Source organism: Sorghum bicolor, chromosome 8 (assembly GCF_000003195.3).
Source record: "Sorghum bicolor cultivar BTx623 chromosome 8, Sorghum_bicolor_NCBIv3, whole genome shotgun sequence".
Lineage (NCBI taxonomy): Eukaryota > Viridiplantae > Streptophyta > Magnoliopsida > Poales > Poaceae > Sorghum > Sorghum bicolor.
Genome location: NC_012877.2, coordinates 32,847,111 through 32,872,417, shown reverse-complemented (window position 1 = coordinate 32,872,417; position 25,307 = coordinate 32,847,111). Strand labels below are relative to the sequence as shown.

Sequence of the window (25,307 nt, the reverse complement as noted above, 5' to 3'; positions counted from 1 at the left end):
ATATGGTATTTATCAGTCCCCATATGTAGGGGACGACCAGGACGAACAGGGGACTCGTCCAGGGTCGATTAATCGTCCTGGACGACGACTAATCGTCCTGGACGACCTGGACGGTCCCCTGGCGTCCAGACACGACCAGCCGTCTTGAAAACATTGCTTATGAAGATGGCTGGCAGTGAGTCCAAGCACAATCGAAGCCTTGGTAAGGCAAGTCGTCGCGACTTGCTTCATGTAGTGCGGCTTAGGCGATGTCAATTGGCTAATATTACATATTATGTATCTGGGAGGTGTCCTTCCTTCTGGGGCTTGGAGCGGCTGCCCCTTTGCCCCTATGCTTCACCACCATCATCTTCCTAACAATAGTGATGACACAAATGCTTTGACTCGAATTATTACCACTGATTTGCTGTAGACACGATCGAGATAACTGATCATGATGTTCTAGTAGTTGTCTTCGATGTAGTCATGGTTGACATAGCCGCTCATTGCCGAAGGCACAAAAACTTGAGATATATTGTAGATAGAGCTTTATAGAAAAGGCATCTTGCATATGTCAGAGGATGCCATCGGGGGCATCTTGCATATGTTAGAGGACATCATAGTCTTGCATATGTTAGAGGATGCTGAGCAATATTGTAGATAGAGCTGTAGTTCGTAGAAGAGACATCTTGCTTATGTCAGAGGATGCCATTGGAAGTGTCTGGCGTCCTCTAACAATGTAACACACTGCACATTTGCAAGAATGATGTCCTCTGGCACCTCAGCGACAAACTCGTCATGGTCGTTGAGTAGGGCATCCACAGCGTCCGTCCAGTCACCTCCCGGGGCGTACAACAAGAGCTTCGGAGGAGTGTGGCTGTAAACAACAGTAAACAGTGAAGTGCGCAGGACGGAGTGGTAGGCGGTGTTATAGCCAATCCAGCCAGTCACGGGGGCGATCACCGGTGAGGCACCGAAGGTACATAGCAATCATCTTATTCACTACCTCCGCTTGACCATCCGTCTGAGGGTCGAAAGCTATACTCATATGTAGCTAGACGCCCGCTTGGCGAAATAAATCCCGCCATACATGTTCGGTGAAAACTGGATCACGATCGCTGACGATGGAGTCGGGGAAGCCGTGTAGTCGAACGATGTCCTGCCTGGCGAAATAAATCCCGCCATACATGTCCGGTGAAAACTGGATCACGGTCGCTGACGATGGAGTCGGGGAAGCCGTGTAGTCGAACAATGTCGTGGAAGAAGGCACGAGTGACGGAAGACGCCGTGTACGAATGGCCCAAAGGAATGAAGTGGGCTTACTTCGAGAATCTGTCGACGATGGTGAGAATGACGCTCTTGCCATGAACTTTGGGCAGCGCCTCCACAAAGTCCGTAGTGATGTCAGCCTAAACTCTGGAGGGCACTAGCAGCGGCTGCAGGAGGCCTGCCGGGTGCAGAGCTTCAGTCTTGTTGCGCTGGCAAGTTGCACATGCTCGAACAAAGTCACGAACGATGCTGCAGTCGTGTTCGAGGTAGAATTCAGTGCGAAGTCGCTGCAGCGTCTTCTGGATCCCCTCATGGGCTCCCGTATGTGCCAATTGGAGCACATCCTCGAGGACAGATGACGAGGGTGGGACAAAAACCCAGCCCTGGTGGAGGAGGCCGTCCTGGATGACTCAATCCGGGCCGTGGTTGCCAGCCGCAACCTCATCACGGAACGCCCTCAAATCAGCGGACTCAGCCATCTCTCGTCGGATGTCGGCGAATAGCTGGAAGGTGGGAACAGAGACCACAGCGAGCTCCCACTCCACGCTACGCAACGCAGCTAGCAGCGGAGAGTCGCCATCGCGCCGGGAGAGTGCTTCAGCCACCATGTTGAAGCGCCCCAGCCTGTACTCCACCCTGAAATCATACCCAATTAACTTACTAAGCCACTGATGTTGTGGTATGGTGGACAGCCGTTGATCGAGCAGGAAGTTCAATGCGTAGTGGTCGGTGCGGACTTCGAAGGAGGGACCCCAAAGATAAGGTTGCTAGTGACGCACGACCTGTACAAGGCCGATCAACTCCCGCTCATAAGCTGCCACTTTCAGGTGGCGTGCAACAAAGGGGCGACTGAAGAAAGCAATGGGACCGTAGCCTTGATGTAGAACGGCCCCAAGGCCCAAACCAGACGCTTCATAGTCGACGTAGAAGTAACAGCCGAAATCGGGAAGGTGGAGAACAGGCGCCGCCAAGAGCGCCTCCTTCAAGGCCGCAAAAGTGGAATTTGCCTCGACCGACCACTGGAAGGCGTTCTTCCGGAGTAGGCTAGTTAGGGGAGTTGCAATTGTGCCGTACTCCTTGATGAAGCGTCAATAATATCCGGCGAGGCCGAGGAATCCCCAGAGACCGCGGGCGGACTGGGGCTGCGGCCATGATGAGATGACGTGGCCAAGGTACTGGACGGATTGCGTCGCGAAAGAGCACGTGGACTTCTTCAAGTGGAGCTGGTGTGTATGCAGAACGGCGAGGACAGCGTGCAGCTGCCGCAGATGCTTGGTCCATGACGAGCTTAGGCGAGGATGTCATCGAAGAACACCAAAACACAGCGACGAAGGAACGTCTTGAGGATGAGGTTCATGAGAGCCTGGAACGTCGAGGGAGCATTCGACAAACCAAACGGCATGGCCAAAAACTCAAAGTGGCCATGGTGAGTATGGAACGCTGTCTTGGCCACATCGTTCGGGTGCATGCGGACTTGGTGATAACCCGAGCGCAGTTCTAGCTTGGTGAAGAGTTTAGCCCCACGAAGTTCATCCAAGAGCTCCTTGACGATGGGGATAGGGAACTTGTCCTTGACCGTGCTGCGTTGAGCGCCCGATAGTCGACGCAGAACCACTGCTGCGCGACGCCGGTGAGGAGGTACGAAGCCATCCACACCTTGTCAGCCTCCCGCGTCTGCTGACCGTGGACTGCTCGCATTTGTTGAACCAATCGAGCGGATCCTCCTTGCCCTCGTAGACAGGGAAAGAGCTTGTGGTACTTGGGCACGGTGTTACCCTCCCACTCCAGAAGCGGGGGATACGGTGCCGCCGCTGCCATGTGGAGGGTAGGGCATCTGGGGAAGCTCCTGCATGATGGAGGCGAAAGAGGGCACCGGTGAGGGGAGTGCGGGAAGCTGATCTGATTGATCGGCACGCCCCTGCCTTGAGTTGGAGCAGCCAGCCGCGATCCGTGCGCCGCCGACAAGGGCAGAGGAACGGATGGCACTGGCGCCCCAGCCAAGTCGCTTGCCGTGGGAACCTCCGAGATCACCGGCGTGGATGTCGCAGGCAAAGCCGGGATGCTCCCAAAACCTGGCAGGCCGAACTGCGGGAGCACAGGGTGGCCGTCGAGTGCCGAGCGACGAGCTCCCTGGTCGGCCAGCTGGTGGTTGATGGCCAACATCTGCAGTTGGAGACCGGTGCCGTCAAGGCCTGTAGCGCCTCCGTGGTTGTGAAAACCGGAGGCGCGGCTGGCATGGCGGGAACATCGTGCCGGAGGTGCTGATCAGCGGTAGGGAGGCGCCAGAGCTGGACGCTGTGGACGTGGGCAATCCGGTGGTGGGGGCAGCGGAGGGCGGGGAGGCCGCCGTCGAAGAGTCCCTGGTCGTTGCCATGGGGTCTGATACCAGGTTGTTACAGCGCATTTTGCTGCGAAGGAAGTATGGAGGAGAGACAAGGAGGCGAGGGCGAGCAGGCCTGCGGCGAGTTGGAGCTGTGGCTGGGTTGCGGGAGATCGGGAGCAGAGGTAGGAGACGGGGCGCCAGGCGCCCTAGGGAGATATAAATCTCAATCCTGGGCTGAGCCCTTTTCATTAACCAAACCGAACTCTTATAGTCTTTACACAATATGGTAACAACTCTAATCCCTAACAAACTCTTGCTAACAAATCCCTGTAGATAGAACTAAATAACTAAGACTCCTAAAAACAAGGGACTGCCCTGATGGAGCCGTGGCTGGGGGCAAACGTGCGCAGCACAGCCCCCCTAATCAGCCACTTGCTGCCCTATCCTTCCTCATGTATACGTTACCGGTCATAACATACATATATCAAGGACACATCATAGTCTTGAATATGTTAGAGGAAATTGTGTTGATGAAGTCATGCTATTGTTATCTTGTAGACGATGTAGTCCTACTGTATTGTAGAAATTGTTAGGGGATGTCCATCTTGTGGACAACGTGGAGGTGGTGTGTTGATGAAAACCACGCTAACAAAGATCATCGGTGTTGAGTGGTGACATATGTGTTGCTGATGTAATCGTAGAGCTGATGGTGGTGGATCAAGTAGCGGTACTTGTAGAGAGATATGATTATGCCCATGCATGCGTACATGAGCATAGTTCTATGTGCCTGGTCTGTTTGATCTTAGTTCTAAATGATGTCCATGCATGTAGGTACTCCGCTTAATGTAAACATGCTTTACAATCTTGGAGCATGTCGATGAGCTAACTTTATATTGGACGATGGTGTGGTAGCTGGAGCAGTGCCATGCTTCGTCATGGCCCATGTAATGGAAACAGCTGGTCTTGTAGGTTGTGACAATGGCGTGTAGGGGCTGGAGGAGGTAGTTTGACATGATCGAACACCATGGCACTCTCGAAGTAACAAACTGTTAGACTATATAATTAATGTATCTAGTTCCTATGTGAATGCTCTCCCGTTTAGGCCCTTTGGGCCCCTATATATATGTAACTCTCCTGTAATCTCAATCTCAAGTAATACAGACCGATTGGTCTTACTCTAATATGGTATCACCCCGATCCTTTTGCTTCCGCTAATCCCGGCGCCCGCTTCGTGCCGCGCCCCCTCTCCTCGTCTCTCGCGCGCCTCGTGCCGCGTCCGCCGCCCCTGGCCGCGCCCGCCTCTGTTCGCCGCGCCCGCCCTGCGCCACGTCCATGGCTGCCTCTCCGTCTGGCGAGTCCGCCGCGGCTGCCGCAACCAAGCTTCGCGATGAAGCTCTCGCCGCCGCCCAGAAGCTGGAGGAAGAAGCCGCCTCCCTGCACTCCACCAACACTGAGCGCAGTCTGCAACTCAAGACGGAGGCCGGCCTCCTCAAATCCGCTGCGGCTGCTCAGGAACGCGTTCGTGCCGCCGCTGCCGCCCTCGAGAAGGAACGCGCGCAGGCCGACGCCCTGGAACGGCAAGCCGCGGTCCTCCGGGAGTGCCTCCGCCCAGTGGAGCCCCACGACGACGAGTCCCTGGACGGCTCCATCTCCTCCGACGCGGCGGCCATCGCCCACCTGCACAGCCAAGCCGCTGCCGTTCAGAACATCCGGAACCTTATCCCGATCGTTCTGGACCTCCAGGCTTCCAATTTCTCCAAATGGCGCGGCTACATCCTCCTCACGCTCGGCCGCTTCGCTCTGCAGGATCACGTCCTCAGTGACGTCGTTCACCTCGACGATCCCACGTGGACTCGCATGGACTGCGTGGTCGTTTCCTGGATTTTCAACACCATCTCCCCCGACCTTCTGGATGTCATCCATGAACATCAAGGTGTGTCTGCTCGGGGGGCTTGGCTTGGTCTGGAACAACAGTTCCTCAACAACCGCGAGTCCCGCGCCATGCTCATCAACGCCGAGTTCCGTGCTCTCTCCCAGGGTGCCCTCTCCATCGACGATTACTGCCGCAAGATGAAAAGCATGGCTGACGCTCTTGCTGACCTCGGCGAGCCCGTTCAGGATCGCACTCTTGTGCTGAACGTCCTGCGCGGCCTCAACAAGCGCTTCCAGTTCATGTCCCAGCTCGTCTCCCGGCAGCGCCCTTTCCCCTCCTTTGCCGACGTCCGTGCTGATCTGCGCTTGGCTGAACTCAACATGGCGCCCCCTTCGGCACCACCTTCGGCCCTCGTCGCTTCCTCGACCAGCAAGTCGTCTGCTCCCTCGCCGGCATCCAAGACAGCAGCCCCTGCTCCTCCGCGCCCTCATCAGGTCACCGGGGGATCCTCTGGTGGAAACCGTGGCCGGCGCCGTCGCGGTGGACGCGGCCAAGGCAGCCAGCCCCCAGGCACACCCGGCAGCCCTCATAGTGGCATGCAGGGGGGCTCGCCATGGCCTTCCCTCCACAATCCGTGGACCGGGTCCATCCACATGTGGCCCGGGTCCACCCCGGCTGGTCAGCGCGGTCCTCCGCCACGTGCTGGTCTGCTTCCATCGCCACAGCACGCGCTGGTGGCCGGCGTGCCCCCAGCCTACTACGCTCCGGCTCCGACTCCGACTCCTGGGGCGTACTACCAGGCGCCCTCTCCTGCTTGGTCACCCTGGACCCCTGAGTCTCTCGCCAGCGCCTTCAGCACCGTCGCCCTCACCCCGCCATCCAGCTCCTCGGACTGGGTGATTGACTCGGGTGCCTCCTCTCATATTGCCTCCAATCCCGGTATGGTTACCACTTCGTCATCCTCTTCTTTTCCTTCCACCATTGTCGTGGGCAATGGTGCCACCCTCCCGGTTGTTGGCACTGGTTACTCCATTTTACCTGGTCCTTTTCGCCTTAACAACGTTCTTATTGCTCCTGACATCATTAAGAATCTTCTCTCTGTTCGCAAATTTACTACAGATAATTTTGTCTCTGTTGAATTTGACCCCCTTGGTGTTTCTGTGAAGGATCTTCGCACCAAGAATACCCTTCTCCGATGTAACAGCTCGGGACCCCTCTACACCCTGCAGCTCCCGTCGTCTCCATCAGGCCCTTGTGCTCTTGTGGCCACTCCTTCCTCAACTATCTGGCATCGGCGGCTTGGTCACCCTGGCAAGGCCACTCTTCAAAGTCTCGCCCAGTCCTCTTCCATTGTCTGCAACAAGTCTAAAGATGACTCCCTTTGCCATGCATGCCAACTTGGTCGACATGTTCGCTTACCTTTTACTAGTTCCTTGTCTAGAGCATCTAAGAATTTTGATCTGATTCACTGTGATTTGTGGACCTCTCCCATCCTCAGTATATCTGGTTTCAAATATTACCTAGTTATACTTGATGATTGCTCTCATTTTCTTTGGACTTTTCCCCTTCGCTTGAAGTCTGATGCTTTCCCTGCTATCTCCAATTTTTTTGCCCTTGTGTCCACTCAGTTTGGCTCCACTATCAAATCCGTGCAGTTTGACAACGGCTGGGAGTTTGACAACTCCGCCTCTCGCGCTTTCTTTCACGCCAAAGGTGTTTCCCTACGCATGTCGTGCCCTTATACATCGCAGCAAAATGGGAAAGCCGAGCGCATGATACGTACCATTAACAATGTCACACGCACTCTTTTGTTCCAAGCTTCTATGCCCCCTCGTATTGGGCTGATGCTTTAGCCACTACCACCTACCTTCTTAATCGTCTCCCCACCAAGACCTTACACATGGACACCCCTTTCTTCGCCCTTCATGGCACTCATCCTTCCTATCATGACCTCCGAGCTTTCGGATGCACCTGCTATCCTAACCTCACAGCCACCACTCCCCATAAGCTTGCCCCACGCTCCACTCTCTGTGCGTTCATTGGTTATTCGCCTGATCACAAAGGCTATAGGTGCCTCGACCTCACCTCATCACTCAACGGTGCACCAACAAAGCTGATGTTCTCATGGAGGTTGGCTTAACCAGCGGTTGCCGACATTAGCATGGACACCACATGAGGACAGTCGGATGAAGATGAGGTTGTTGCTGTCGTCCACTTTTGCTGTGATCCTCTTTAGTAGGTGCACCGTTGGAACTGGGTAACGTGTTGTTGTTCTTGTATTTGGCCACCACGAAGAGAAATAAGGTTAGGGTTTTAATCTAATAGCATGGGAATTTAGAAATTGAGAACCTAATCTAATCTATGGATCAATAACGTTGGTTCGTGGCTCTAGATACTTTGTAAAAGATAATAGGATGTTTGGAACGACTTAAGCCCTTAGGTTGCTCCCTATGGTTATTATATAGTTGGCACAGTTGATACATGTCTTGACTCCAAATAGGACATTGGTATATGACTGAGCAGGACTCAAGTCCACTTGGATTACGATACTTGTACTAGATTTAAACCTATTACATCTCTAGGATTCTGTCTTTATCTCTATAGTTTGTACACAACTTCAGATATCTCTAGTCAAACGTATCTATACTCCTAACAATCTTTATTAGAGATGGTTGTTTGATATTTCTGTTTTGGTGGAATCTCAATGAAATGGTGGTATTTTATCTGAGCTTGTTGAGTTCAAGATTTGCTGCTTTGTGGTTGTGATGGTCAGATTGTCAATAGTCAGAATACCATCTATTTGGTCATCCTGGTGGCGTGGTGGATTTAGAAACATAGAAATTGTTGTCTTTGAGGGATCTCATCCCAATTTTAGTTCCATCATGCAGGATATTAGAGATAGGCCAAGTTGTGGTGTATGGCGGGAGCCAAAGGGCTCCGTATGGCCATGATTGTTTTGTCAGTCCTTGGTATTACTTAGTTTTTGGGTTTTTTTTTGTGTTTTCTTCTGCTGTACTGGTCATGCCCTTCTAAGGGGTTGTTTTAGTCAGCTAGACTCTTTATTCTTCTTCATATAATGATACGCAGCACTCCTGCGTGTTCGAGAAAAAAAATGTGAAACATTATTCCCATAATTAGAATGATTTATTCCTTTTGGTTCAGTTAATAGTTGTGATGTAAACCTTTCGGTTGTTAACACCATTGTGTTGGTTGGACTAGTAGTGAACACTGAGAAATGACATTTACATTACAAATATTTGAGAAAAAAATGTATGTTTGAAATAAATATGGAATACCACAATGAGTCTTGTTTTTTTTTCATCAGATCATTGTACATATTGCATACATGTGGTTTGAAAGAATCTTGTATTTGGTTAGGGCTTGTGCACTGTGCAGTATCCTGTGAGGTCCACAGTCCACTGTCCCATGGACCTGCACACCATGATAGAAGTAGCCATACTGATCCAAATATGTATGATTCAAGTCAAAGCTGGTATTGATGGGCCAAACATTACTTCAAACTGGTTGTCTGCAGTTTTTTTCCCTAATGCACACCTAACTAATATAATCCCAATGTAAGGTTTCAGTTGGTTGTCTAAACTATAGCAAACTTACTTCTCTTGACCTATTCTTTTTCGTTACTAGTTGATACACCATTTGTAAGGATGGAACTATTAACATTGCTCAACTTAACATTGTTTTATAGCCCCAGAGATGGTTGATAAATCAGTTGACGCCATTTTGCTTAAGCTTCGTGGTTTATATGCCCGTGCAAAGGAGCTCTCTGAGAATGAAATCAGGTAATATATCACAAAGTCCTAGCCCCTGGTTGTCTGGAAGGACAATACTATGATAAATCAGAAAGTATCAATTTGTCTTCTGAGCTGTTTTTTCTTCCAAAAAATTATTGCTGACAGTTTTCTTATTAAAATACCATTATGTTGAATTGAGGCATTGGGATTCACAGTTGAAATCTATTTTCCTTACTAAGAATGTTGTAGAATATTCATCTCTTCAAAGTAATTTGGTTTATGCCATTTGATTAAAAATATAATTTTATCTTTGGACAAGTCTGCTTCGCCCCATGTGTTGTGAAATGGGTGTGCAAGGTAGAGTCTTACATGGCTGTGGGTGTCAGATTCATCAAGTTCAGAAAATAAGGATTCAGGGATTCGTCTAGCATATATACTGTATGTTGGAGTATAGGAGTGAGTATTGGCTCATGTGGCTAGGCCCATGAGGCTCATGTATGCTATACTATATTGCTACCCTCCTAGGGTTAGCCTAATCAATGAATTAGAAATTGTAACATGGTATCAGATTAGGGTTACCTTCCTGCCCTGCCCAACCCCAGCCGCCGCCTCTGGTCGGCGCGCCGCCGGCAACCATGACCGGCCAGCCTACTCCTCCCTCCTATTTCCACTCCTTCCCTCCTCTCCCCAGCTCCACCTGGGCGCAAATTGCGCGCAACCCGCAGCCTAGACCCGCCGCACCTGCCTCCACCTCTATCGGCGACGTTGGTGTCTTGGCTGCTGGTGCGGCTGTTGCTCTGGCTGCGCGCGTGGGGCCAGCGGGAGCTGCGGAGGCCGCGGCGCGCGTGGATCCAGTGACCGCGGATGCAGAGGCCGTCGAGGACGTGCCTATGCCGGCGGCCGGTCTCCACGGACGCCTTACGGACGCCCTGGGCGCGGCCGACGCCACCACCACAGCGGCCTACGCCCAGGGAGTAGCCACTGCCATTGCTGCAGGCCTCGGCATGCCCCTGGACGCGGCTACTCTGCCTGGGGCGCTGCTCACGGCCGCGGGCGCTCTTTCCAGGGGGCTGGCCGCCGGCCCGAGCGCGGCTGCCCTGCCAGCGGGTGCGGGAGGCACGGCCCCCTTCCCCGCACCACCTCCGCCGCCCGTAACCCATCGTCCGGACTTCACCATCCTCGCCGCACTCGTCACTGCTCGCGCTGCGGCTGCGGAAGGCCGGGAACGCGTGCGTGAGGCCGCCCTCGCTTGGGAGCACGAGCGCGACGCGGCCGACACCTTGGCCCGCCAGATCGCCGAAGTGGAGCAGTTCCTCGGCCTCTCGTCCTCGCCCGACGTCGGGACCACGTCCTCGGGATCGGCCGTGGTCATCTGGCACGATCCGGCCGACCCCCTCGTGGCGCAGCTCCACTACCAGGCTGGGGGCGTCCAGAACATCCGCCTCCTCGTCCCGGTCATCCTCGAGCCCGAGTCGTCCTCCTACGCTCGCTGGAGGGACTTGGTCCTCCTCACCGTCCGCTGGTACGCCCTCGACGACCGCGTCCTCCTCGACACCACGGGCGCTGTCCCGACCCCCTCGTGGCTACGCCTTGACAACATCGTCCTCTCCTGGATTCTGAGGACGATCTTCCTGGACCTCCACGACCTCGTCCGCAACACTCCGAGCGCTCGCGGGGCCTGGCTGGCGCTCGAGGGCCAGTTCCTGGGCAACGTCGAAGCCCGGGCTCTCCGGCTCGACGCGAGCTTCCGCACCTTTGTCCAGGGCGACCTCTCCGTCAGCGAGTTCTGCTGCCAGATGAAGGGCATGACAGACTCTTTTGGCGACCTCGGCTGGCCCGTGGAGGACTCTCTTGGCGACCTCAGCGGGCTCAGTGACCGCTACTCCTACCTCCGGATGTGGATCACCCGACAGCGGCCCGTCCCCAACTTCCTATAGGTCCGTGACAACCTTGTCATGGAGGAGCTTACTCACGGCCTCCAGCCTGGGTCCACCTCCGCCTCGGGGTTCTCGTCCTCCTCGACTGCTCGCTGCCACTCCTCGGCCCCGTTCTACCCCACCACCACAGTCGTCACTTCTTGTTCCTCTTCCCCCGGCCCGACCGGGGTGGGGGGGGGGGCGGGGAAGCCGCCGTCGCCGTGGCGGGGGACGTGGAGCAGGTCGTGGGGGTAACACGTCGCCGCCACCCCCACAAGGTGCACCTTGGCCATCCTTCCACAACCCATGGTCAGGGCGCATCTCCATGTGGCCGTTCTAGGCTCCCGGTGGTGAGCCTCGCCCGCCGGCGGCCATGCTCGCTGGTGCTTCCCTGGGGTTTCCCTCTGCGACCCCGTGGACGGCACCACCCGCGTCTACGTGGCTCAGGTATGCCAGCTGGGACCAGGTGGCCTTGGCCCACTCCTTCAGCACCATGGCCCTGAGACCACCAGTTGGGCCCACACCACTCCTAACCCCGATGTACTTTCTTCTGTTCACCCTCCATCTTCCTTTCTTCCTTCGTCCATTATGGTCGTCAATGGGTCGTGTCTTCCTGTCACGTCTGTGGGTGCCGCCGGCCCTCATGGTTCCTTTCGTCTTCCTGACGTTCTTGTTGCTTCTTCTATGGTTCACGACCTTCATTCAATTCGTCGTTTTACAGCTGACAATTCTTATTCTGTGGGAGTTTGACTCTTCTGGTCTTACTGTGAAGGATTTGGCTTCCCGGCGTCCTCTGCTTCGATGTGACAGCACGGGTCCCCTTTACACCCTTCGCTTTCCGGCATCTGCCTCGCCTCCTTCGCCAGTTTTGTCAGCTGCCTTCGCCACCACTACTTCCACTACTTGGCACCGGCGACTCGGCCATCCTAGACGTGATGCCCTGATGCAGCTTAGTCGTAGTTTCGATATTCGATGTACTCGGGCTCACGATGAGCATTTGTGTCATACGTGCCAACTGTGTCGTCATGTTCGACTTCCTTTTCATAGTTCTTCTCATGCGTTCCACATTTTTGACCTTGTACATTGCGACTTATGGACATCTCCTGTCATCAGTATTTCTGGATACAAGTACTATCTTGTGATGGTGGATGATTATTCGCATTATTCATGAACTTTTCCTTTACGTGCAAAGTTTGATGCTTTCCCGCGCTCGTCCACTTTTTCGCTTGGGTGTCCACACAGTTCGGCCTCACCGTCAAGGCTGTCCAGTGTGACAATGGTCGGGAGTTCGATAACTCCAGCTCCCGTGCCTTCTTTTTCTCTCACGGTGTCCAGTTGCGCATGTCTTGTCCTATACCTCTCAAAACGGTAAGGCTGAGCGCATGATTCGCACCACCAATGACACCGTGCGCACTCTTCTGCTTCAGGCCTCGCTTCCTGCTCACTTCTGGGCCGAGAGCTTGCACACCTCCACTTACCTCAACCGCCTTCCTTCCGCTGACTGCCCAGCTCCCACGCCACACCACGCTCTCTTCGGGACCCCTCCTCGCTACGATCACCTTCGAGTCTTTGGGTGTGCGTGTTATACGAACACCACCGCCACTGCTCCTCACAAGCTGGCTCTTCGTTCGACTCTATGTGTCTTCCTTGGTACTCCCCGGATCATAAGGGGTACCGATGCTACGACCTTACCTCTCGTCGAGTCCTCATATCCCGCCATGTGGTGATCGATGAGTCTGTCTTTCCCTTTTCCACCACTACCACTCCCGCCTCCACCTCAGAGCTTGACCTCTCCTTTGTGTTTCCTATTAACCCGGTGGCCGAGCCACCTTTGCCGGTGTTTCCTGTAGGTACTGCTATGCCGCCTGTCGCCCGTGACACCTCGGGGCCTCTACCCTGCCCGGGTCCCGAGGGGTCACCTTCCGGCCCAGCCCCTGCGCACGACACGGGTCCCGGGTCGACGCCTCCGACTCTGGCCCCACCGGCACGCTTCGCCCAGCCGGTGCGTGTCTACCAGCGACGTGCTACTGTTGTGGGTCTCGAACCGGCGACTCCGACCCCACCGGCACGCTTCGCCCAGCCGGTGTGCGTCTACCAGCGACGTGCCCGGCTGGCGCCGCTGCCTCTGCCGGGGTCACTTACGGTGGATCTGCTCCTGCACTTCTCCCTCGTCCCTCTTCTCTGCTCCAGTCCCTACACTTCTCCCTCGTTCCATCTCATCGTTCCGGGAACGTCGTCCCAAATTAACTTGGATCTCGATCCATGTTAATTTGGGATGTGTTGAAGCTGTATACTCGTCGTTCCAAACAATATTGAAAATCGGCGTACCACGTTCCTCGTTCCCGTTCCTTGACCTGGTCGACCCGAGAACGCGGTGACTAGGATCCCTCGTCCGCCGGGCTCCAACATCGTTACCGGCAAGTGGATCTGGACCCACAAGCGCCGGGCTGACGGCACTCTTGAGCGTTACAAGGCTCGCTGGGTTCTCCGGGGCTTTACTTAGCGCCCCGGTGTCGACTATGACTAGACCTTCAGCCCGGTAGTGAAGCCAGCCATCGTCCGCACGGTGCTCTCGTTGGCTCTCACGCGCGGGTGGCCCGTGCATCAGCTAGACGTCATGAATGCCTTCCTACATAACGTTCTCACTGAGACAGTCTACTGCAGTCAGCCGGCGTGGTTTGTTGACTCTTCTCGTCCCGACATGGTGTGTCGGCTCAACAAGTCTCTCTACGGCCTCAAGCAGGCCCCCCGGGCGTGGAACCATCTGTTTGCTGCCTTTCTACTCACTCTGGGGTTTGTGGAGGCCAAGTCAGACACCTCTTTGTTCATCTATCACCATGGCGCTGAGACTGCATACCTGCTGCTCTATGTTGATGACATTGTCCTCAACCTCCAGTGAGTCACTCCTTCGGCGGATCATCGCCTCTCTTCAGCAGGAGTTTGCTATGAAGGATCTGGGTGCACTACATCACTTCCTCGGGGTCAGTGTTGAGCCTCACCCTGCTGGATTACTCCTTCACCTGCGGCAGTACACTTTTGATATCCTGGAGAGAGCTGGGATGACTGACTGCAAGCCCTGCTCCACTCCAGTTAACACACAGGGCAAGCTATTAGAGGAAGAGGGTACACCAGTGACAGACCCCACTGCCTATCGGAGTGGAGTCGGGGCACTTCAGTATCTCACCTTCACCCGGCCGGACATCACCTATGCAGTTCAACAGATATGTCTCCATATGCATGATCCCCGGGAGCCACACCTCACCGCTCTCAAGCGGATCCTTCACTACCTCCGCGGCACCGTCCACTTCGGTCTCCTTCACCGACGGTTGTCCTCCACCGAGCTCGTCGTCTACACTGATGCCGACTGTGCTGGGTGTCCAGACACTCGCCGCTCTACCTCCGGCTACGTCGTCTTCCTAGGCGGTAACCTGGTGTCCTGGTCGTCCAAGCGCCAGCCGGTCGTCTCCCGCTCCAGTGGCGAGGCGGAGTACCGCGTTGTCGCTAACGGCGTGGCTGAGACTTCCTTGCTTCGGCAGCTCCTCGCCGAGCTTCACAGCCCTCTCTCTCGGAGCGCAGTGGTCTACTGCGACAACGTCAGTGCGTTGTACCTCTCCACCAACCCGGTCCAGCACCGGAGGACCAAGCATGTGGAGATCGATTTACACTTTATCCGCGATCGGGTCGCCATCAGCGATGTTCGCGTCCTCCACGTCCCGACCACCTCCCAGTTCGCCGACATCTTTACCAAGGGTCTCCTGTCCTCGACGATCACCGAGTTCCGCTCCAGCCTCAACATCACCTGTGGCTAGTTGGCGTCTGTGGGGGGCTCATGTGTTGTACTTCTTTTCGTGTCCAGTCTACAAACTCCGCTGCGCCGGTAGTCCAGACTGCGGGGGGGGGGGGGGGGGGGGGGGGGGGGGGGGGGGGGGGGGTTGGAGTATAGGAGTGAGTATTGGCCCATGTGGCTAGGTCCATGAGGCCCATGTATGCTATACTATATTGCTACCCTCCTAGGGTTAGCCTAATCAATGAATCAGAAATTGTAACACTGAAGTATTTTTTTTGGCTTTCAATCATAAAAAAGGCTATACTTAGAAGATCCACTAAGTGTTGTACTCAAGGGAAAGACTCACCGGTGGCAACAAAAGCCACACTAGCACAGGTTTAGTGCATAGGAAGCCACACTAGCTCAGAAGCGGAGTAAAAATCAGTGGTCAGAGGACCCTCTCTCTCTGTCTCTACTGCTACACATGTTCCCAGGCCAATCATCATCCTCATCTGCCTTTTGCCATCATGCCTCATCTCTACCAAAGTCTCTCTGATGTCTATTAGCTGCTTCTCTCTCTCCGCCGATAGGACTCCTGAATGAGTCAAACGTGTGTCTGTTCTTATCAAACATGAGCTGATCACACAATATGCATTGATGTGGCAAAAAACAAAGCAAAGACAAGAAATCAGATAAACATATTCCTTTAGCACTAGTTTCTCCTCATGACTAATTCTGAACTATTCTAGTATAGATCACGGCTGCATCTGCCATGGTGGCCGCCTCTGGCTCCACCTGCAATTCTCCAGGGTGCCGCCCCTCCTCCTCTTTGGCCACTGGTGCTGCTCCCAAGAGCTTCGGGGGCGGCAAGAAGGGCAAGGGCGGCAAGAAACAGGGCAGCTGGCGCAGCCAAGGCAACGGCGCTGGCTGGCAGCAGGGCAGCGGCAGTGGACAGCAATGGGGCAATCGCTCCATGGGGCCCTGGTTCTGCTACAACCCATGGGCTTTCCAGGGCGGCGTTCCTCCTCCAGGCAGCGGGTGGCAGCAGGGCAACAGCACCAGCGGCTGGCCCCCTCACGGTGACCAGGGCGGGCGCGGCCAGGGCATCATGGGCGCCAGTCCGCAGGCCCACACCGTCTTCGCTCCCCCTCCAACAGCTCCATCCGCTCCGGTGTGGGATCAGTCCGGCCTCATCGCCGCCTTGAACTAGATGGCACTCCAGAACTCCGGCTGGGTCATGGACTCCGGCGCCACCTCTCACATGCACAATTCGGATGGTATACTCCTCTCCCGTCAACCCTCTTCTATTCCATCCATCACTGTTGGCAATGGTCATCATCTTCCTGTCTCTTGCTCCGGCAGCTCCACATTACCAGGCCACGCGTCTCCCTTTTCGCTTCGCAATGTTTTAGTTGTCCCCTCTCTAGTGCGCAACTTACTTTCAGTTCGCCAATTCACTCGTGACAACCATTGCACTATCGAATTTGACGCATTTGGTTTTTCTGTTAAGGACCTGCAGACCAGACGCGTGATTCTTCGCTCCAATAGCTCCGACGGCCTCTACACCGTCCCTGCCACGCCACAGGCCAACCTCGCCATCTCCACCGACCTATGGCATCATCGTCTTGGTCATCCAGGAGCTGCTGCCCTCCATTTTCTTAGACAAAATAATTCGATTTCCTGTAATAAATCAGCCCAAACTCTATGTCACTCATGTCAACTTGGCAAGCATGTGCGGCTGCCATTTGGAAATTCCAGTTCAGTTTCCTCTTTACCGTTTGAGCTTATACATTGTGATGTTTGGACATCCCCGGTCGCTAGCATTTCTGGTGCACAGTACTACCTTGTCATCCTCGATGACTTCACCCATTTTTGGTGGACCTTCCCCCTAGTCCACAAGTCCGAGGTAGCTACTCACATTACTCAGTTTTGCGCCTTCGTCCACACACAGTTTAGCCTTCCTGTCAAGGCTGTTCAGGCTGACAATGGCACTGAATTCGTCAACAATGCCCTCACCACCTTCTTTGCCTCTAGCGGCATTAACGTACGTCTCTCCTGCCCTTACACCTCCTCTCAAAACGGCAAGGCTGAACGCATCATACGTTCCCTGAACGACATATGCCGCACGCTGCTCATCCACGCTCACATGCCACCTAAATACTGGGCAGAGGCACTAGCTACAGCCACATATCTCATCAATAGGCGCCCCTGTTCAGCCATTCAGCATCATGTTCCTTATGAGCAACTCTTCCGGCAACCCCCAGACTACACCATTCTCCGTGTCTTCGGTTGCCTCTGCTATCCTAACCTCACCGCCACTTCCAAACACAAACTGTCCCCTCGTTCCACAGCTTGTGTCTTTCTCGGATATCCCTCCTCACACAAGGGGTATCGGTGTCTCGACCTCACAACTAAACGGATCATCATCTCCCGTCATGTTGTCTTCGATGAGACGCAATTTCCGTTCAGTACTAACCCTCCCAGTGTGCTGCCAAGCTCTCTGGACTTTCTTCTTACAGGTCCTCCTGCACCGGTGCCTCGTACTACTGCCACGCCGCCACCAGCTGATGCTGCGCAGCCACAAAATAGTGGTCATTTGGAGGAGCTTGCTGAGGACCCGGCTATTCTACAGATTGGCCCGGTCCTTGCCCCTGCCCCGGCTGGTCCTGCTCCAGCCGGCCCTCCACCTCTACGGGTCTACACTCGGCGGCGTGCTATCACTTCTGCACCAGCCCCTGCGACAGCCGCTGCATCACCTTCTCCACCGGCTATGGAGCAGGCGCCTGTTGTCCCTGTACAGCCGGCCTCTACTCAAGTTGTGGTGCCTTCCCCGCCAACACCGCCTCCTCCGCCGCCTCCTACATCGAGCCGGCCTGTGACGCGCTTCCAGACCGGCTCGCTGAAGCCTGTTGCTCGTTATGGCTTCCCACCAGCTGCTCACGTCGCTGCCTCCTCCACTGCCTCGCCCATTCCCCGTGACTACAGAGGGGCCCTTGCTGACCCTCAGTGTCGCGCGGCTATGGCTGAGGAGTACAAGGCTCTTGTCGACAACAACACGTGGCGCCTCGTCTCCCGGCCTCCCAGCGCCAACGTCGTCACCGGCAAGTGGATCTTCAGGCACAAGTTCCACTCCGACGGCACGCTGGCTCGCCATAAGGCTCGCTGGGTTGTCCGCGGCTTCACCCAGCGACACGGCATCGACTACGACGAGACGTTCAGCCCGGTCGTCAAGCCTGCCACGATTCGGGTCGTCCTCAGCATCGCTGCTTCTCGTCAGTGGCCTATCCACCAGCTGGACGTGAAGAATGCATTTCTTCATGGTCACCTGCACGAGACCGTCTACTGTCAGCAGCCCCCCGGCTTCGTCGACCCGGCGCGCCCCGACGCCGTCTGTCTTCTTCAACGCTCCCTCTACGGCCTCAAGCAGGCCCCGCGGGCGTGGGACCAGCGCTTCGCCACGTACGTTCGACAGCTCGGCTTCGTCGCTTCTGCCACCGACACCTCCCTCTTTGTCTACACTGAGGGCGGCGCCAGTGCCTACTTGCTGCTCTACGTCGACGACATCGTCCTCACGGCTTCCTCGGATGCTCTGCTCCGCTGCATCATCGATCGCCTTCACTCTGAGTTCGCCATGACGGACCTTGGGGAGCTCCATCACTTCCTAGGGATCTCTGTCACTCGCTCCTCCGACGGGCTCTTCCTTAGCCAAAGGCAGTACGCGGTGGATCTTCTTCAGAAGGCGGGCATGGCCGAGTGTCACTCGACATCGACACCTGTCGACTCTCGTGCCAAGCTCTCTGCCACGGAGGGCGCTCCCGTCGCCGACCCCAGCGCGTACCGGAGTCTCGCCGGCTCACTTCAGTACTTGACGCTCACTCGCCCCGACCTGGCGTACGCTGTGCAGCAGGTGTGCCTCTTCATGCATGATCCGCGCGAAGCTCACCTTGCGCTGATCAAGCGCATACTCCGGTATGTGAAGGGCACACTGTCGGCTGGCCTCCACATCGGCACTGGACCTGTCGACAAGCTGATTGCCTACTCCGACGCTGACTGGGCAGGGTGCCCCGACTCCCGCCGTTCTACTTCAGGCTTCTGCGTCTTCCTCGGCGACAGCTTGGTGTCTTGGTCATCCAAACGGCAAACCACAGTGTCCCGGTCCAGTGCGGAGGCTGAGTACCGGGCTGTTGCTCATGTGGTCGCAGAGTGCTGTTGGCTTCGACAGCTTCTCTAGGAACTTCATGTTCCCTTGAAGGTCGCCACAGTTGTCTACTGTGACAACGTCAGCGCTGTCTATGACAGCAAACCCAGTCCACCATCGCCGTACCAAGCACATTGAGATCGACATCCATTTCGTCCGTGAAAAGGTGGCTCTCGGCGAGGTTCGCGTTCTCCATGTGCCCTCCAAGTATCAGTTCGCCGATATCATGACCAAGGGGCTGCCGATTCAGCTCTTTGAGGATTTTCGGTCCAGTCTGTGCATCCGGCATCCTGACGCTTCGACTGAGGGGGGCTGATAGATATGTCTATTAGGAAAGTGTATATTAGGCAAGGCTATATTTAGTATGATTAGCACCTGCCATTGTATTGCATTAGAAAAGTGTATATTAGGCAAGGCTATATTTAGTATGATTAGCACCTGCCATGTATTGCATGTAACCTGCCATTGTATTGGCTATATATATCAATGTCACCCCCCCACGTTGGGTGAGAGGTGTTCTCCTAATCTTTCTATCATTCTACACTCGGGCCTAGGGATTATAAAAGCTAGAACCAACAATCTGTTACTGGAACAAAAATGAAATGCCCACTAACCTGTTCATTTGAGCTTATTAGCCGAATCTGCCTACCATTCAACAATATTTTTCTCTTAGGTACTACCCGCACTTTGTACATTTTCATATCTAGCCGTTTGGGCATTCAAATACATCTAAGTTGCTTTTCCTAATATGATATCGAAGCCCTGGGGTTAGACCCGATCCTCAACGGCGGCAAGCAACTCCAATTCCCCCACTCCCCTTACTTCCTTTCCCCGCCTTCAACGGCGCGCAGGCTCTAACCGCGTCTGCTGCCACCGCCAGCTGCGCATGCCCCCCCGCCCCCTGTAAAATAATTCGCTACTTCCTCTTGTTTGATTGCTGCACATTAGGATTAGCAGCTGGTCATCCCTTGCGTCTCTAGTCGCTGTAGCAGTATGGCAATAGGCCATAGCTGTAGTGGCTTACATCAGCCATGTAGAGTAGTTGGGGCTGAGCTAAGCCATGTACTCATAGTACTAGGAGTTGGTGTATTCACCATACCTTATTGTACCTGGTAGAGGTACTAGCACTTGTATACTTACTAGAGCAAAGGCAATGGAACAGTTTAGTTGCCACATTTGAGCTGCTGCTCGTGCGGTGTGTGTGCTTGCTGTGCTCCACCCTCTCTTTAACCTCTAGCCATGTGAGTTTGTGTTAGTGTTGGTGAGCCAGCTGCACGCCTGTGTAGGGAGATGAGGTCCAACAAGTGGTATCGGAGCCAGGTTGCCACTGAGGCTGATCGCCAACGATGGCAGGCGAGGACGTTGCGTCGATGATGCAGCATGGTGGAGCAGGGTGTCATCATGCAGAGGACCGTGCGGGAGGTTAGCGGAGCTTTGGTAGGTCCTCACCTGCACAAACTATGCCGGGTGGGCGACGCTGATGTAGGTCAAGCTTAGGGCGTGGAAGCTCTAGAAGGCCATCAAGGAAGGCACCGAGGATGAGGACGACTGCCGGCCATGGACACGATCCTCTCTGCCGTGCCTCATGAGTACGTGAAGTTGTTGGGGCAAAGGACTCTGCCAAGGCTATGGGGGTCGGGTCTGACCGTGCAAAGAAGGCGAAGGCGCAACAACTGCGGCTAGAGTACGAGGTGGTGTCATTATGCGACGGCGAGGCAGTCTTGTTCCACCGTTTGCAGTTGCTCGTTAGCCAACTGGAGGCGTTAGCCGTCACCATCGCTGACGAGAAGGTCGTCGCCATGACTGGTGAAAGGTCCAAAATGGCTAGAGGGGGGTGAATAGCCTATTTAAATTTTCTACAAACTCAAGTAGACAAGTTGATTAGTAAAACAAATGGCGAAGTAATTCTAGCACTAGCTTAACTAAGCTATGCAAGCCACATGTACAAAATAGAACAAGGCTAAACACTAAACTACAACAAGTGAAAGCTACACAACGATTCTACTTTAAAAAAGAGCTAAGCTACATAAGCTAAACAACTAGCAAGGTAAGCAAGTATGTAAAAGAGTGGATAGTGATTGTTATACCGACATTGTAGAGAAGGGATATATCTAATCAATTACAAACACAATCACAAGAGAGAATCCTCAACACAAGATGACACACGTTTTTTACTGAGGTTTACTTGCTTCCCGGCAAGCTAGTCCTCGTTGTGGCGATACACCCACTTAATGGATCACAAGCTAATTGGCAATTCAAAGCCAAACCCTCAGCGGGTGCCGCACATCCCCTCCAAGATGGAGATCCTCTGAGCCACGAGCAATCCACTAGAGGAGCCAATTGCGATCTCCCGCGGGGAAGGCTCAAGAACCCCTCACAAAACACTTGGTGAGTCTCGAAACAATCTCTAATCACGAGCTCAACACCTCCGCTGCTCCAAGCTGTCTAGGGGTCTAGGGTGTCGGGAAACACCCAAGAGTATCAAGAAATCCGCAGCAAACTCAAGAATTAAGTGCCACTAGATGCAACTCACTAAGCAATGCACTTGAATCTCACTCAATCTCACTAGGATTAGTAATGAAGCAAGGAGATGAGTGGAGGGAGTTTTCTCTAGCTCAAAGTATGTCTCAAATGTTCCAAAGTGCAAGAGTCAAACCTCCAAAGTCGGCCACCTCCTATTTATAAGCCCTCTCAACAAATATAGCCGTTAGCTCTTTTTCTGGGTAAAACTCGGGGTCACCGGACGCACAACGGGGAGCCACCGGACGCTGGAACCATGCGTCCGGTGCTCTGATGACGGCCACGTGTCATTCTTTTAAAACTCGCGCGTCAATCTCTAACGGCTTTCCAACCACCGGGCGCAGTCAAGTGAGCACCGGACGCGTCCGGTACTCACCGGACCCGAACGCAGAGAGGGTGTAAAACGTGCTGGGTCATCGGACGCAGACCACTGGACGCTCTCCGGTGCGTCCGATGCTCTTAACAGAAACGTTCGCAAACTTGCTCACTGACACCAGCAACCATCGGACGCACGAACAGCAAACCCCCTGCGTCTGGCGCTGAGCGTCCGGTGCGCTCTGCTTACTTAGGCCAGACACCGACAGTACACCGGACGCTTAGGCCAGCATTCGGTGCCTCCGTGACCAGCGTCCGGTGAGAAACACTCCGGCGACTTCCCAACGAATTTCACCGGCGCAATAGAAAATATGCGTTTCACTTTCCTCAAAACCGCTGAATCAGAGGAACCCAAACCCCCAAACCCTTCTCTACCCTTGGAACTCCACCTCCTTTGCAAATGTGTTGACATCACAAAGTGTCTACCACCAAAGTGCATGTGTGTTTGCATTTCACAAACATTTTCATCAAAGGAGTTAGGTTAACACTTTACTAGATCCTATTGCATATGCTCAAGATATGGACCTAGTAGCACTTGATTGGAGAGATGACCGTTATTTCCCCTCTTGATAGTCGGCTATCTATCCTAAACCCGGTCAAAAACATCTCTACTCAACTTAGACTAGCAAAAGTAAAACCCTATGTTTACACATTTGCCTTGATCACTTTACTCCTTGTCTATCACCATGATCACCACTTCATGCTTAATCTCTTTGTAATCATGTGGCCACCTTTCCATGCCACCTTGCACCTTCATCACATGTGTTGCTATGTCTGACTCAAATCACTTAAACACAAGGTATTAGCAACTTGGTGTCATTAATTACCAAAACCAAACTTAGGCTTTCAACTGGCGAGAAGGCCGTCGCTAAGTACCTGTGCGTGGTGCCGCCCAAGTACATAGATCACACCCTCTATGGAAATGCTGATCGACGTGTCCACCCTCACACCCGAGGATGTGAATAGGGCATTTGAGGGCGGTGGACGAGCGCGTGGAGATGGCGATGATAGAGGCTGGCAGCAAGCTGCTGATGACTGAAGAGTGGACAGCTTGGATGCGGGAGAAGTGGTCTAGGGAAGGCTCCTCCAGCCATGGCGGCAATGGGAAGCGTCGCGACAAGGCCCCGCAGAAGGACAGTGAGCCTCTCAACACAGATACTTGTCGACGCCGTGGGAAGACTGGCCATTTGGCCCAGAATTGCAAGAATCCCAAGGAGGAGGCGCACCTCATACAGGTGGAAAGCGAGGAGCCTGTAACATCCTGGCCCAGGGCTTAATAGGATTAATAGGATACTCATATGAACAAGTTGCAACTTCTTTTCCGGAAGCCTAGCTCCAAAGAACTCTAAAGTTAAGCGTGCTTGACTTAGAAAAATTTAGGGATAGGTGACCGATCGGGAAGTACTTCCTGGGTGCACACGAGTGAGGACAAAGTGTGCAGAAAAGATTGGTGTTGGTCTGTGAGGGCAGTCTATGTTCTAGAAAAAAGTCTGTCCTAGAAAAACTACCAGATGTAAGCGGGCCCGGCCTCGTGGAGGCTGGACGTTACAGAGCCTACCCTTCTGATGGTTGTGTTCTGCGCGCTGCGCGACGTCGAGCTAGAGCTGGAGGTGAGGTAGGAGATAGCGGCTGCAGAGCAGGGGAAGGTGACGCATGGCATCTTCCTTGATGAGTCGCGTGCCCAAGTCCACCTTGGACGAGTGGGCGGCGGTGTGGAGCAGAGGTGGTACTAGCACTCGGGCGCCAGCAACCACATGACCGGCTCATAAGTGCATGATCATATAGTGACTCTCCACCATGTGCCTTTTGAGGTTCGGTTAGCTTATTTTTTTCATGAAGGCACAAACTAGGGCATAACATGGCTATTTGCTCTCCAAACTAAGTGTTGTTGACCCACCATGAGTATTAGGAGAGGGGTTAGATGTATATACCGTGTATGTATTTAGTCACTAGTGTAGGGTGCTATCTGCACTTTGTACATCTTCATATCTAGCTCTTTGGGTATTGGAATAGATCTAAGATGCTTTTCCCTAACAACTGAGACCCTCGAATGTCAATAGGATTTGACTACTGTATTCCAATGCAGTCACTCTAATATTTGCTTTGAATTCTGGGAACTAGTATATCAATTGGACATCGCTCTTTGAGCTTCCATTTTTGCTATTGCTGCATGCTAATTTTGACAGTTTGAACTTTGAAGAGTCTGGTGCAGCAGTGGACAAATTTCACAATTATGCCTTCTTGCAGTGCCTCAAACGCTTTGATTGGATTACTAGATGGTTTGTTGCAATCTGGAGCGTCAACTGCACAAAAGAAAAAGATAGGTGAGTATTGGAATTTAGAACCAAGATTTTGCATGCTAGGATCATGTTTTTTAACTCAGAGCATGCAGTACCACAGTTGCTTTCTACATTTCAGAAGTTGGTGAGCAGAAAAAGAAGAGGATCAAGTCGGATACAGATTCTGCACGATTTTCTGCTGCATCTATGAGGAATCAACTTGACCAAGCTGCAAGCCTGAAAGGAGAGCAGGTTTCAACTTCAGCTTTATTTAATAACATCAGTTAGTTTTTATATTTCTTGTATTCATCAGTGCATGCTTTACTAGGCAAGCTTGTACCTTCCATGTAGGAAAAGATAGGAACTTCCCTGTGTTTTGAAGTACTCCCTTCATCTTGAAATATAATTATCCTAGGATTTCTAGAACATGTTATGGGGTAAAGCAAATTATGCACATAAAGCCCCCTCCCCTAATCGTGGTGAGATATTGTGCTTACCATATTTTGTGCTTGGTGGTTCGGTTGACAATCAACATTGTGTTGGGTTCTATAGGTAGGCATGTGATTGGGGCGCCTAGGGAAATTAATTCACCTAGAATCCCTTATAATTTGGGACCAATAGTAAATGCTTCAATGCCCTATATTTCAGGATAGATGGAGTAGTACTGTAGCACTTGTTGCAATTTGTTGGAGGCAATGATTTTGCATATGTCCCTCCCTCAAAACATCCATAATGGCAACCACGCGTTCAGGAGAGCTAGCAGGACTGTACAGCAGACCCTCTCAAATAATTTGTGGGTCATGATATCCAAGGCACTCTAACTGTGGGAGTCATCATAGAATTTCTATCTCTTTGGGATCTTGTCAGGGATGTCATCCTGCAGCCTGGTGTCAAAGATTCTCGTATTTGGCATTTATCTTCAAGTGGGCAGTATTTGGCAAAGTCGGCTTACAAAAACCTCTTCCAGGGAATGACTTAGTTTTGGTCTCTAGAATTTGGAGAACCTGGGCTCCATTCTTTTAGCACTGGCAAGTCTAACCTTTTAAACCAAGTCTAC

The 25,307-nt window shown here is 53.4% G+C and overlaps 1 protein-coding gene across 10 annotated transcripts in view; it reads left to right on the top strand.

The window, feature by feature from the left end:
- Nucleotides 1-25,307, top strand: part of LOC8086164 (SAGA-associated factor 29) — a 71,527-nt gene that overhangs the window by 9,917 nt on the left and 36,303 nt on the right. For 5 of the 10 annotated variants that reach the window (XM_021466185.1, XM_021466187.1, XM_021466178.1 and 2 more), the window contains 3 exons: nt 9,151-9,244; nt 24,219-24,295; nt 24,372-24,502. In XM_021466185.1, coding sequence (XP_021321860.1) covers nt 9,151-9,244; nt 24,219-24,295; nt 24,372-24,502 — 302 coding nt within the window. The remainder of the gene's footprint in view (nt 1-9,150; nt 9,245-24,218; nt 24,296-24,371; nt 24,503-25,307) is intronic. The other 5 variants (XM_021466182.1, XM_021466186.1, XM_021466179.1 and 2 more) reach the window with 2 other exon arrangements.